Source organism: Copadichromis virginalis, linkage group LG10 (assembly GCF_057382275.1).
Source record: "Copadichromis virginalis isolate Kocher_CV1m ecotype Utaka linkage group LG10, C_Virginalis_male_GT1.1, whole genome shotgun sequence".
NCBI classification, from domain to species: domain Eukaryota; kingdom Metazoa; phylum Chordata; class Actinopteri; order Cichliformes; family Cichlidae; genus Copadichromis; species Copadichromis virginalis.
In genome coordinates this window covers 35,058,712-35,072,340 of record NC_140627.1, presented here as the reverse complement: position 1 = coordinate 35,072,340, position 13,629 = coordinate 35,058,712, and the positions used below count along the sequence as shown (strand labels likewise).

Here is a 13,629-nt window from a genome sequence, read left to right as displayed (position 1 = left end):
AAGCAGGGGCGGGTTTAGGGCGGGGCCATAGACCTGAACTCTGTTTTTGTCTTTTTAGTTCTTGGAGGTTGACCACAGAGATCATGACGTCAGCGCTCACCTCCACCTGGTCCGACAGCAGCCGTGCCATCAGTGATGTCTTTCGTGACATCATCACCACCACCCTGACGCGCAGCTTCACTGTAACTCCACCCCCAACCAGACGGAGCACCGGTGACTTTGTCTACGTGGATTATGATGAGTACAGCGAGTACTCTTCCTACGAGGATTCCTCCGGCCTGAATGAGCTTCCGGGTACTCCAACCACCACTGACAGTAATACTATTACCACACAAACTGCTCCAACACATGTGTTCAGGAAGAATTCTCCCACAATGCCCCCTGCTGCTGTTACCATGGAGACTGTTGACACTGAAGACCAAACGCCGGCGCTGGTTTGGACTTCTGCCATCCCAGAGTTCTCCACCACATCATCGCCTGATCCTGGTGACACCACATCCTCAGGAGGGCGTAGCCTCCAAAGTCAAGTCAACCTGACCGAAGCTGAACCGGAGCTACCTTCATCGTCCTTCTTCTCGCTATCAAAGAAAGAGAACAACTCGGTGGACGAGGTCCAGTACCAGATCGTCGGACTTGACAGCGACGTTAGCCGAGGACAGCAGAATTACTTTGTGCCGCGGATGCCTCAGGTCCACGAGCGAACGCATAACAAACGCATCCAGCAGCTCCTGAACGAGAAACGACGGCAGGACCTTCTGCGGCGGCAAAGCCGCATCAGAGCGAGCCGGACTGACAGGAAGCACTGAGCGCAGATTTCCCCTGGCCATTTGCTCGTCCCGACACGTGCGACGTCGCACTTCCTGCTAACGCTAATGAGAAACAGACTGAAACAACCTCCACCTGTGCTCGGAGCGGCCTTCGTCCACGAGAGGCGTGAGCGTGGACGCGATCCTCAGAAGGCCCCGGGTCTGTTTCACCATCATGATGTTTGTACCAATAATCCTGTTTCTGAATAAAGTCTCATCCAGCTGCTGCTGTGCCTCTGAATCATGAACATCTGGATCACGTTCACGCTTTCTGGTGTCAGGAACATTTTGTGCTTTTGTCTTCTCTGAAACTCGACTGATGATTTCTGTTTGTGAAGTCAAAATAAAATCCAGCCCTGTTTTTACCATGAAAATAAAAGCAGTGAATCCTTTAATAGAAACCGAGAGCACAGGAACAAACTGATCAGTGTTATTGATTTTGATAAACAGCGTCTCATGCTGTCCCCTCTGAGCTGAAACCTGATGTTTCCTTGGTGTTGATCTCAGCATCTGTTTTGTTGTATTTTGGTTTCATGAGGCTGCAGATGCTTGCAGTGAAGGTGTGGCCTGTTCTCAGGTCAGTCTGGAGCCGTGCTGCTGGAGTGCTGTTTGGGGATGGAAGCAGATGTTGCTCCTGCACCTGCAGATATGGTTCAGCATTGACGGGGCCTTCACAGAGGTGCACCATAGATGACTTTGTGTGCAGGAGTCTAACCGTTCTGTTCAGTGTTTGAGATGCTGTCGGTGATGTCGGTGCTGGTTAAAGCTAATCGTCCTGTAGGACGCGTGCGACTTCATGCTGGATACGATCAGCATCAGATCTCTGTTTGTGTCTCGTGTCTTCAGGCTGTCGCAGATATTTTTCTGCCGGTAAACTCTCCTCCAGCTGCAGTCTGTGGGACATCAAACTGAATCCAGATCAGATGAATTGCTTCGTGTTTGGGAGCGCTCAGTGGAAAAAGCTGACTGCTTTGAAAACACGTCACACATGGTTCGACTTTCTGTGTTTGTCCCTCCGTCTCCTCCAGAAAACAATCAAAACATAAAAACCCGCTCGCGGGTCCACCGAGACTAAACTGTGAGTAAATGTGTTCTCAGAGCAGCGTGAGTCATTTCAGGACGATGAAGAACATCAGCCTGGGAACAGATGGTCAGACACAAACAGCCCACAAACCCAAATATAACAAAAGAAACACAGAAACAGAAAAAATGAATTATCAGATCAGAAAAGAAAAAGTAAGTTAGATGTTCACATCCCTCCTCTTTCTACCAGAATGTAAAAATCACTCTGGAACCAGTCACGTTCATAACCAGAGCAGTCACGTGTCCGTCCACTGTTCACCAGTTTATCCCCAACATGAATCTGTGGTTCCCAGACTGCTGAGACTGGGCAGCTCTGCAGAGAGAAGACCTCCACCAGAGCATCCCCAACCACAGACAGGAACTCCACCCTGTCCTGATCCGATCCTCCGTCAGACACAGTCATCTCGGCTGATGTCACGGCTGATGTTACTAACTGATCTCTTTGTAACTGATAACTGATTGATGATCAGAGTCCTTCACAGGGGGTCTGGGGAACGCCCCCCTGCTGGCCAGAGCAACATCACACACCTGCTGACTGATGTGTGGACATCAGTCGTCAGTCTTTAATCTGCAGTGAAACAGCAGCTCAGGTTCATTTAAAATAAAATATATCTGTGCTTAAAGGTGTTTTTCACCATTATGGATCATTAAAATAGTAAAATCTTGTGAAACATAATTGAGTTATTTGACATATGATTTGAGATACTTTGTGAATTTATTTAAGAGCTAACTGTTTGTAATAAACGACCAGAGAAACCACTCAAAACAGTGTCTGCCTGTCAGGATAAACTCAGGGTTGAATGTTGCTCCTGTCAGGATAAACTCAGGGTTGAATGTTGCTCCTTTCAGGATAAACTCGGGGTTGAATGTTGCTCCTGTCAGGATAAACTCAGTGTTGAATGTTGCTACTTTCAGGATAAACTCGGGGTTGGATGTTGCTCCTGTCAGGATAAACTCAGGGTTGAATGTTGCTCCTTTCAGGATAAACTCAGGGTTGAATGTTGCTCCTTTCAGGATAAACTCGGGGTTGAATGTTGCTCCTGTCAGGATAAACTCGGGGTTGGATGTTGCTCCTGTCAGGATAAACTCAGGGTTGATTGTTGATCCTGTCAGGATAAACTCGGGGTTGAATGTTGCTCCTGTCAGGATAAACTCGGGGTTGAATGTTGCTCCTGTCAGGATAAATTCAGGGTTGAATGTTGCTCCTGTCAGGATAAATTCAGGGTTGAATGTTGCGCCTGTCAGGATAAATTCAGGGTTGAATGTTGCTCCTGTCAGGATAAACTCAGGGTTGAATGTTGCTCCTCTCAGGATAAACTCGGGGTTGAACGTTGCTCCTGTCAGGATAAACTCGGGGTTGAACGTTGCTCCTGTCAGGATAAACTCGGGGTTGAACGTTGCTCCTGTCAGGATAAACTCGGGGTTGAACGTTGCTCCTGTCAGGATAAACTCGGGGCTGCAGTGACACACTTCGTCCTTGACAGGAAGCTAAGATGGCGGCCGCCGTGGTGAGGAGTCTGGGCTCCACTTTGGGTAAAAACCTCCGAGAGATCCGCCTGCATCTCTGCCAGACCTCCGCGGCCAGTAAGGGGGCCAGGTGAGCTCAGAGCCGGGCTGCTGAGGCGAGAAGAGCCGGTGATGGTTTTACAGAGCGGTCATTAGCGAAGGACAGCTAGCGGCTAACAGCTAGCGGCTAACAGCGTCGCGGACTCGGGTTTACAGTGAGAGGTTTGCAGGTTTGACCCCTGTGAGTGCTGTCAGGATAAATGTGTCTGAGCACGTGAAGACTCATAAAGAGAGATGAGAGCAGCAGCTCAGTAAACAACAACGCTGCTAAAGGAAACACACGGAGGTAGAGGTTTGACTCACATCTGGACAGAAGCCCTGGCTCCTGCAGATGTTCAGCTGTGAGTCTTATGTAGTTTATGTTCCAGATGTTTGTTCATGGTGGAGACCTCTGAGTCTGCGCAGTGACACACACACACACCTGAGCCGGCCACTCGGGATCCATGATCACAGTATGACTCACGGCTGTGACCCGTGTGAACCCACGGGACCACAGACAGATGAAGGTGAAGGAGATTTCATCATCGTCACGCTGTGATTAGCTGAGGAGAGAGAGCTGACCTGCAGCAGGAGTCAGGTTATGGAGGAGACGAGGAGCTGGAGGTCAGATTAAGGAGCTCCTTCAGCTCCTCGCTGCCCATTAGCAGGGACTGACCCTTCAAAATAAGAGCACGCAGACTGTTGGTAATCTGGTCATGTGAGGGAAACACTGACACGTGACAGAGTATTGATTTATGGATCAATCCGTTCATTAGTAACAGAATAATGATGAGCAGATGAATAAACAGCGGCCATGCTTTATTTTTCATTTTGTTGTAGTTCACCTGCAGGTTCAGGGTCCCTCTGACTGAACGTCCTGCAGAGGACGCCGTCTGATGAGCGGACGCCTCGGCGTACGTTGATTAGTGTCATCTATGCTGTCACTGTTTATGTCTCTGTGACATCATCACTTCATGTGGGATTAATAAACAGTTGTTCAGGTGAAACTCAGACAGGTGAGGCTCCTGCTGTGAGGTCACAGGTCAGCTGACCTTCCCCCCTCCCCCCTGTGTTTCAGAGAGTTTGTGGAGCAGAACTACGTGACCCTGAAGAGGTCCAACCCGGAATTCCCCATCCTGATCCGGGAGTGTTCTGGAGTCCAGGCCCGGCTCTGGGCCCGATACGGTGAGCCCCCTCACGCTCCGCATCACGGGACACTCAGATGCGTCACCTGTGTATTGACCTGTTATTGATCCCTGTCTCTGTTCAGATTTTGGGAAAGAGACGAGCGTCTCCGTGGAGAACATGTCAGCTGATCAGGTGGCCAAAGCTCTGCAGACTCTGGCTCAGTCCAAGCCCTGACCCCCGTCTGAGCCCGCAGTGGTTCAGTCCATTCACTCACCTGTTTTTGTTTCTGTAAATGTGCTGATGTGAATAAAGTGAACATGTGAAGGTCTCTGTTTACTGTGAGGTCACTGGGTCCATCAGCAGGGCTTCTGTGGGTTTACTGGGAGTTTATTGACACATCCAAAGTTTTTCCCGAGTTAAAGTCAGATTATTTCACAGGCTGTTTATGTTGAAATTAGCAATAAGAAGTTTAATTTGCTCTTAGTGGGTTTAAAACGAGTTTCCTGGGAGCATTTAACTGGATTTCAGATATTTTTACTCTGAGTGTATAAATGTACAGGAAGTTCACTGATATTTTAGGAGGATCACGTAGTTTAACTGGTTTTAAGGTTTCTTAATAGGAACAGACTCAGTTTCAAATTCAAATTTTATTTGTCACGTACACAGTCATACACAGTACGATATGCAGTGAAATGCTTGGACAACTGCTCGTGACCTAAAGAAAACAAAAAAGGAAAAGGCTATGAATAAGATAGGAAATAAATATGAAAAATTAAAAAGGGTAAATTTAACTAGGAAGGAATAAAATATAAATTAAGGTTAAAAATGAAATAACTGTACAACACAAATTAGAATGAAGGGTAAATTTAACTGGGAGAATAAGATAAAATATATAAATTAAAGTTGAAAATAAAATAACTGTACAACAAAATACACAATATAGAACTATATAAGAATGTATGAAGAAATATAAATAAATATATACACAATAACAGCAGCGTGATTTAAGTAATGAAGTGAAACCAAAGTCCAGAAAGTCCAGTGTGTGTGTAAGAACCATATGTGTGGGTCAGGACTGTGTGGTGGTGTGATTGAGAGACCGTATCGCCTGCGGGAAGAAGCTCCTCCTCAGTCTCTCTGTGTTGGTCTTCAGGGAGCGGAATCGCTTTCCTGACCTCAGCAGAGAGAACAGTCTGTTGTTGGGATGGCTGAGGTCCTTCACGATCTTCCTGGCCTTGGTCCAGCACCGCCTGCTGTAGATTGAGTGCAGGTCAGGGAGCTCGGAGCGGATGGTGCGCTCAGCTGACCGCACAACCCTCTGTAGAGCTCGTCTGTCCTGCATGGTGCTGTTCCCGAACCAGGTTAAGATGTTTCCCGTCAGGATGCTCTCTATGGTGCACGAGTAAAAGTTCCTGAGCACCTTGGAGGGCAGTTCATTGCCTCTTGGCAGGTTTATGTGGTTTTACTGGAATTAGAGGGTTTGTTTAGGTCTGACTGGTTCAGATGGTTCAGGCTCAGTGAAACAAACACTTTGCTGGTTATCTGGAGTTTGGAGTTTGTTGAAGGAGCTCTGAGTGAAGCTGTGTGAGTCCTGAAGGTGGCGCAGCAGCGAGCACCAGCTGGTCCTGGAGAACCTTCAGCTGTGGCTCCGCTGACCTGCGGGGGGCGCTGTGAGCCAGAGAAACAACACGTGACCGGGCAGGAGAGCTGCGGGTGTTTCAGTGTGTGAGGAACAAAGTTGAGCTGTGAATAAAAACCTCAGTGACGCAGAACAAACCTTTCCTCCATCAAATCAAAGAACTCCTTATTTAAACTACATGAAAATGATCTTTAAACACAGACAGTATTTGGCCTGTATTTTATTATAACTTTATTTTTTTATTTATTTCCTATTTTCAACTCATTTTAACCGGATTTGTACAATTTTGTTGTGTTTTTTATCTCGCGGTGTTCATTGACGCCGCTGTCTGTCCTGCGGTGTCTCCTCTCCTCCTGCAGGAGGTGCTGTGTCTCTTCTCTAACTAAAACGGACGTGACGTCACAGCACGGTAGCTCTCCTCACAGCTAACTCGGAGCTTGGCTGGAGCAAAGAGACCCGCAGCAGCTCAGAGAAACCCGAACACCGAGCCTTAGTTTGTCCCTGTGACCGGACCGTGCCAGATTCAGACCGCAGGAGAAGCAGCTGCCCGCAGAGATGCCTGAAAGTAAGCGTTAGCTCCGCATGTTAGCATGCTAACAGTCATTTTACGGGCTGTTAGCCGTTAGCTGTTTGTTTACTTAAAAACAGATGCAATAAAAACAGCAATTATTCGATACATTATTGAAATAAACACGGCTTTGGGAGCATGAGTGCTGAACTGGACCGAACAGTTGAACAGAAAAAGCCTCTGACAGCAGCTATTAGCCAAGCTTCTCCTCTCACTGCGCCACACCAGACTCCGCTCACACTTCTGCCGCTTTAAAGCGGCCTTGCTCCGTCTGTTGAGAGGTTGTTAGTAAAACTGTAGCACGGGGAAGGAGTCCCTCTACACATGGGCCAAGCCGGTTTACGTCGAAATCAAATAGTTTCCATGAAATCTGCAGTTATTTGTTTCAGTGTAAAACAGGGAACATATAAAGAGCAGAGCAGCTCCCACTGTGTCCTTTTAAACGAGGCGGCCCTGCTGTCTGCCTGTGCTCTAACATCTGCCTGTGCTCTAACATCTGCCTGTGCTCTAACATCTGCCTGTGCTCTAACATCTGCCTGTGCTCTAACATTGCCTGTGCTCTAACATCTGCCTGTCTTTCAGCTGAGACGTACTCCAACCCTCTGGCTCCTGAGGGCCACGACATGGACGACCACCGAGCTGCAGCTCAGTGAGTCACACACACACTGATACACACTCCTCGCTGCTACTGCTGTGTTACTGTGTATTTCTTTGTTTTAATGTGTGTGTTTCCATCTGTCCTCAGGTCCAAACTTACCAATGATGACTTCAGGAAGCTGCTGATGACGCCGCGGGCAACGCCCTCCTCGGCCCCGCCCTCCAAGTCCAGACATCATGAGTGAGTGATGTCACGGAGAGAGCAGACGGGTGTTTACTCGCAGCACAGCTGACACGTCTGTGTTTTTAATTTCCCAGAATGCCGAGGGACTACAACGAGGATGAGGACCCCGCAGCGAGGAGGAGAAAGAAGAAGAGGTGGGTGCCGATTGGACGTTTGTTACATCAGAAAACTGCAGGTCAAAGGTCACCTGGCCTCCACAGAGCTGATAGCTCGCTGAGTGAAAGATGGCAGCTGGGCGCATCACAGGACTGTTAACATTAGCCGGGATTATGACGGGATTGTGGAAACACGGGAATATTCTGGAAGGAAAGGAATGAATGTTCACGACATTTAACAGTTTTTATTATTAATAATAAAAAGCCTGGACAGACGTTTTCACCTGTGATGTGCACGAGAGCGTTAAATATGTCGACACATACAGCAGTCCACAGCACTCAGGGTCTCAGACGGCGCCGCTCTGACCCTCAAATGCATGTTATTGATTATTGATCAGCTGTGGTTTGGTTGCAGTTACTATGCGAAACTGCGTCAGCAGGAGATGGAGCGTGAGCGCGAGCTCGCCGAGAAGTACCGAGACCGAGCGAGAGAGCGGCGAGATGGCGTCAACAAGGACTACGAGGAGACAGAACTCATCAGCACTACGGCAAACTACCGAGCTGTCGGGCCGACCGCCGAGGCGTGAGTACCAGCCATCGATGACCCCAACATGGCCGCGCCGAGAGGAACGGGTCATTATCATTCTAACTAAACTCTCATCATTCACCCGTGTGTGTGTGTGTGTGTGTGTGTCTATGTGTGCGTGTGTCTGTGTGTGTGTCTGTCTGTGTGTGTCTGTGTGTGCGCGTGTCTGTGTGTGCGCGTGTCTGTGTGTGCGCGTGTCTGTGTGTGCGTCTGTCTGTGTGTGTGTCTGTCTGTGTGCGTGTCTGTGTGTGTGCGTGTGTCTGTGTGTGTGTCTGTCTGTGTGTGTGTGTGCGTCTGTCTGTGTGTGTGTCTGTCTGTCTGTGTGTGTGTGTCTGTCTGTGTGTGTGTGTCTGTGTGTGTGTGCGTCTGTCTGTGTGTGTGTGCGTGTGTCTGTGTGTGCGTGTGTCTGTGTGTGTGTCTGTCTGTGTGTGTGCGTGTGTCTGTCTGTGTGTGTCTGTCTGTCTGTGTGTGTGCGTGTCTGTCTGTGTGTGCATGTCAGCGATAAGTCGGCAGCAGAGAAGCGGCGTCAGTTGATCCAGGAGTCCAAGTTCTTGGGAGGTGACATGGAGCACACTCATTTGGTGAAAGGTCTGGACTTCGCCCTGCTGCAGAAGGTCAGAGGTCGCGGTCGTCGGGATAACCTGTGCGGGTGTGTTACCTGCTCAGCTGTTTACCTGTGTGTGTGTGTTACAGGTGAGAGCTGAGATCACCAGCAAGGAGAAGGAAGAAGAAGACATGATGGAGAAGGTCCAGAAAGAAGCCAAGTAAGGAACCATGGAGCAGAGCTGCAGCTCTGTGATCAGAACCTCACCTGCCTCTGTGACCTTTGACCCCTCACCTGTCTGTCTGTGTGACCTTTGACCCTCATCTTTCTGTGTGGCCTTTGACCCCCTCACCCATCTGTGTGACCTTTGACCCCCTCACCCATCTGTGTGACCTTTGACCCCTAATCTATCTCTGTTTGACCTTTGACCTCTAATCTGTCTGTCCCTGTGACCTTTGATCCCTTGCCTGTCTCTGTGTGACCTTTGACTCCCGCACCTATCAGTCTGTGTGGCCTTTGACCCCCTCACCCATCTGTGTGACCTTTGACCCCCTCACCCATCTGTGTGACCTTTGACCCCCTCACCCATCTGTGTGACCTTTGACCCCTAATCTATCTCTGTTTGACCTTTGACCTCTAATCTGTCTGTCCCTGTGACCTTTGATCCCTTGCCTGTCTCTGTGTGACCTTTGACTCCCGCACCTATCAGTCTGTGTGACCTTTGACCCCCGTACCCATCTGTGACCTTTGACCCCTAATCTATCTCTATATGACCTTTGATCTCTTGCCTGTCTCCGTGTGACCTTTGACCCCTCCCCTGTCTGTCAGGAAGGACGTGGAGCCCGAGGAGAAGATGGAGTTTAAGACTCGTCTGGGTGAGTCATGTTTTCTGGAGGAAGGTGTGGATGTGGGAGGAGGAGGTGAGGGAGGAGGAGGTGAGGGAGGGGAGGTGTGACTGTTGTGAGTCTGGAGCGTTCAGGAATAAAGGAGGATCGTCTTCGGATCAAACGGAATCTTTTTAGAACAACGTGAATATTTTGGTGGAGAAATCATATGAACGTGAACATTGAACCCGGCGTTCCCGGTGTCTCCGTGTTCGCTCAGGCAGGAACATCTACCGCGTGGTGTTCAGGTCCGGCGTGACCGAGAGGAACGAGCTCTTCCTGCCCGGCAGGATGGCGTACGTGGTCGACCTGGACGACGAGTTCACCGACACCGACATCCCCACCACGCTGATCCGCAGCAAGGCGGACTGTCCCAGCATGGAGGTGAGGCAGAGTCCTCGCCGCGTCATCGCCACGCCAAAACATCCGAGTTCTCCAGCTGAATGATTTCAATATCGCAGAGCCCTGAGATCGTTCCCTCACGTTCTCTCACGTTCTGTCTCTCAGGCTCAGACCACCCTGACCACCAATGACATCGTGATCTCCAAGCTGACTCAGATCCTGTCCTACCTCAGGCAGGGAACCCGCCACAAGAAGATCAAGAAGAAGGACAAAGGTGAGTCTGCACAGCTGCTGGATGTTCTCCTGACGCTCTGCAGGTGTGCCAGAGGGCCCGGTGGCGCCAGTGTCCGGCAGCCTCGCCTCTGTCAGTGCGCCCCAGGGTGGCTACAATGTAGCTGCCATCACCAGTGTGTGAATGTGTGGATGACTGGATGTGTGAAGCGCTTTGGGGTCCTTAGGGACGAGTAATATATATAAATATATAAATACAGACCATTTTTCTTAGTCAAGCACTCACCTGTTTGTGTTTCAGGTAAACTGGACGATAAGAGAGCTCCAGAGGCTGATCTCAGGTCAGTTCACCCCACATCGCCTCATCACGAGTGTGTGTGTTTATTGTGTGTGTGTGTGTTTATAATGTGTGTGTGTGTTTCAGTATCTTTGAGGACATCGGGGACTATATACCGTCCACCAAACCCACCAAAGAGAAAGAGCGTCACCGGGACAGAGACCGGGAGCGTGACCGTGACGACGACACCAAGAGCCGCAGACACGCCTACTTTGAGAAACCGCGAGGCGACGAGCACCAGGTGATGTTGGGGGGTGGGGTTTGTTTGTGCCTGGTTTACCCGTGTGGTTCTAACTGTGTGTGTGTCTCTGCAGGTGATGGAGGTGGACACAGGTAAGCTCCTCACTGTGACTCACACGATCGTTCTGACCAATGACAGCTGATCGATAACTGATGGATGCTGCGTCTGTGGCAGGTCCAGGATCAGTCAGAGACCAGATCAAGATGATCAATGAGAAGTTTGCAGGAGCAGCGGGCAGCCAATGGCAGAGCCAGGAGCCATATCCTTGTTTTTGATTGGACTGTTGTATGAGTGGGTGGGGCTTACTGTACCACACCAGCTTCTGTCTGAGCTGGTTTACCTGTGCGCAGGTAAAGTCTGTGCTCATGTTGTGTTACAGGTGATGTTCTCGCTCACCTGTATGGGGTTCAGGTGTTCCGGTGATGTCACAGCTGCTGGGATGGAGCGGGAGTAGTAACGCGTGAGCTGGAGTAGTAACGCGTGAGCGGGAGTAGTAACGCGTGAGCTGGAGTAGTAACGCGTGAGCTGGAGTAGTAACGCGTGAGCGGGAGTAGTAACGCGTGAGCGGGAGTAGTAACGCGTGAGCGGGAGTAGTAACGCGTGAGCGGGAGTAGTAACGCGTGAGCGGGAGTAGTAACGCGTGAGCTGGAGTAGTAACGCGTGAGCGGGAGTAGTACGGCCTGAGCGGGAGTAGTACGGCCTGAGCGGGAGTAGTACGGCGTGAGCGGGAGTAGTAACGCGTGAGCGGGAGTAGTACGGCCTGAGCGGGAGTGGTAACGCGTGAGCGGGAGTGGTAACGCGTGAGCGGGAGTAGTAACGCGTGAGCGGGAGTAGTAACGCCTGAGCGGGAGTGGTAACGCGTGAGCGTACTGAACAACTGTAGTACTACACACAAGAAAATACACAATATAGATACATGTATGTATGTGGTACAGTGATACAGGGTACCGACACCAGTACTGCGTGTGTGTGTGTGTGTGTGTGTGTGTGTGTGGTGTTACTGCAGTACTTGTCCTTAGCTGGTGTGTACTGGCTCTCAGAGGAGAGACTCCAGTAAGGAGCAGCTGGGAGATTTTTTTGGAGGATCAAACTCATACGCAGAGTGTTACCCTGCTACGTAAGACACACACACACAGACACGCACACAGACGCACGCACAGACACACACAGACACACGGTGCGTTAACCTTCAGGTGTGTGTGACTACATCTGTGTGTGTAGGATGGACGACCTGGCCGTGGACAGTGATGAAGAGGTGGACTACAGTAAGATGGACCAGGTAACTCTGACTCCCAGCATGCACTGCAGCTCATCCTCACACAGCAACATGATGCTTTTCTGTGTGTGTTCCAGGGCAATAAGAAGGGTCCTCTGGGCCGCTGGGACTTCGACACTCAGGAGGAGTACTCGGATTACATGAACAACAAGGAGGCGCTGCCCAAGTGCGTGCTACTGTGTCCCTCCGCTCTGACTGACAGGCAGCCTGTGTGTGTGTCTGTGTGTGTGTATTCACTCTGTGTGTGTGTGTGTGTCTACAGGGCTGCCTTCCAGTACGGCATCAAGATGTCTGAAGGCAGGAAGACACGACGTTTCAAAGAGACCAATGAGAAGGCAGAGCTCGACCGCCAGTGGAAGAAGATCAGCGCGGTGAGAGACGGATGATCTGATATCCTCGTGTTGGTGTTGTTCCAGGTTCAACATTGCAAGTGACCAATCACATTGTTGTGACGTTATTCTTTGGCACGCCGAGACATTCGTGCATTTATGAAATTCCAATGTTGCAAGGACAATATCAGTTCTGCTCAGCGTTTATTAAAGGGTCAGGGTCCGTTGATCGGCGGACAGAGGCGGTTTCTCGCAGCTTAAGTACAGTTTTTTGTTTCACAGCGGCTTTTCCCGAAGTCCCAAAAGTATGACATCACAACATTCTGATTGGTCACTTGCAATGTTGATCCTGGAACAACACCAACACGACGATATCAGATCGTGTGAGACAGACACACACACACAGGCAGAGTGAACACAGACACACACACACGCTGTAAACCAATCAAACACGACGCTGAAGCAGCTGTTTTTGTTTCAGATCATCGAGAAGAGGAAGAAGATGGAGGCTGACGGGTAACTACTTCCTGTTTGTTCTCAGCTCCTCGTTTATCACTTTGTCAGCCAATCAGGCAGCAGTGACCTTATGTATGACATCATAAATGATGGAAGACTTATTTTTTTCAGGGTCGACGTGAAGAGACCAAAATACTGAAGACGCCCCGCAGACCCAGCAGCTAAATCGATCGTGTATCGATCGGCTTCATGTTAGTTTAGAAACATGTAACTGTACAGAGATGCTGTGAGGTCAGAGGTCACTGACCCCGATAAGTGTGTATTGTTATTGATTAGCTGTTCTTATTGATCAGTTTGTTTTGTGAGAATAAAAACATCCAAACATCTGCTGTGATTGCGGTTTCTCTATAAAGACGGCCAATCAGGAGGATGTGTGCTGATCAGCTGTATCCATGGAGCTGCAGTGGGCGGGGCCAGGAACAGACTGATTAGTATCATTTTTAACACGTGTGACGTCGTGACCTCACAACCTGAGTTTGTATCACGGATGTCTGTGAACGGGAAGATTACGATATTCGAGATCTGGCCTAAAGTAAAATAGAATAAAATAGACGCCCACATGAGTGACAAAGATGGCCGCTCAGAGTAAACTTCACTCTGCTCTCGCATTGGCTACCAATTCATCAGTCACAACCTCT

The 13,629-nt window shown here is 49.6% G+C and overlaps 3 protein-coding genes across 3 annotated transcripts in view; all 3 read left to right on the top strand.

The window, feature by feature from the left end:
• LOC146700991 (A disintegrin and metalloproteinase with thrombospondin motifs 2-like) overlaps window positions 1-1,178 on the top strand; it is a 28,343-nt gene extending 27,165 nt beyond the window's left edge. The window contains exon 25 of the mRNA XM_085471187.1: window positions 59-1,178. Within this exon, the coding sequence (XP_085327313.1) occupies window positions 59-806 (748 nt within the window). The 3' untranslated portion in view covers window positions 807-1,178. The remainder of the gene's footprint in view (window positions 1-58) is intronic.
• Window positions 1,179-3,316: 2,138 nt separating this feature from the next.
• On the top strand, window positions 3,317-4,890 carry ndufa2 (NADH:ubiquinone oxidoreductase subunit A2). Its single transcript, XM_085471262.1, has 3 exons — window positions 3,317-3,486; window positions 4,513-4,619; window positions 4,705-4,890. Exons 1-3 carry the CDS (start codon window positions 3,383-3,385, stop codon window positions 4,794-4,796), a joined length of 303 nt encoding a protein of 100 aa, XP_085327388.1. The 5' UTR covers window positions 3,317-3,382; the 3' UTR covers window positions 4,797-4,890.
• Window positions 4,891-6,568: 1,678 nt separating this feature from the next.
• On the top strand, window positions 6,569-13,317 carry ik (IK cytokine). The gene is made up of 20 exons (XM_085471193.1): window positions 6,569-6,766; window positions 7,352-7,418; window positions 7,515-7,607; window positions 7,685-7,744; window positions 8,121-8,288; window positions 8,791-8,905; window positions 8,985-9,055; window positions 9,664-9,710; window positions 9,940-10,103; window positions 10,227-10,335; window positions 10,594-10,633; window positions 10,717-10,870; window positions 10,944-10,962; window positions 11,045-11,129; window positions 11,901-11,987; window positions 12,092-12,149; window positions 12,224-12,312; window positions 12,409-12,517; window positions 12,957-12,991; window positions 13,103-13,317. Exons 1-20 carry the CDS (start codon window positions 6,757-6,759, stop codon window positions 13,128-13,130), a joined length of 1,608 nt encoding a protein of 535 aa, XP_085327319.1. The 5' UTR covers window positions 6,569-6,756; the 3' UTR covers window positions 13,131-13,317.
• Window positions 13,318-13,629: the final 312 nt, after the last annotated feature.

What these genes read in the sequence shown, in the direction of transcription:
- ndufa2 (XM_085471262.1), top strand. Translation starts at nt 3,383, where the DNA reads ATGGCGGCCGCCGTGGTGAGGAGTCTGGGCTCCACTTTGGGTAAAAAC. An exon ending in GCGGCCAGTAAGGGGGCCAG is followed by an intron (nt 3,487 to 4,512) that starts GTGAGCTCAGAG and finishes CCTGTGTTTCAG; the next exon opens with AGAGTTTGTGGAGCAGAACT. An exon ending in CCGGCTCTGGGCCCGATACG is followed by an intron (nt 4,620 to 4,704) that starts GTGAGCCCCCTC and finishes GTCTCTGTTCAG; the next exon opens with ATTTTGGGAAAGAGACGAGC.
- ik (XM_085471193.1), top strand. An exon ending in TCCAAGTCCAGACATCATGA is followed by an intron (nt 7,608 to 7,684) that starts GTGAGTGATGTC and finishes TTAATTTCCCAG; the next exon opens with AATGCCGAGGGACTACAACG. An exon ending in GCTCCAGAGGCTGATCTCAG is followed by an intron (nt 10,634 to 10,716) that starts GTCAGTTCACCC and finishes TGTGTGTTTCAG; the next exon opens with TATCTTTGAGGACATCGGGG.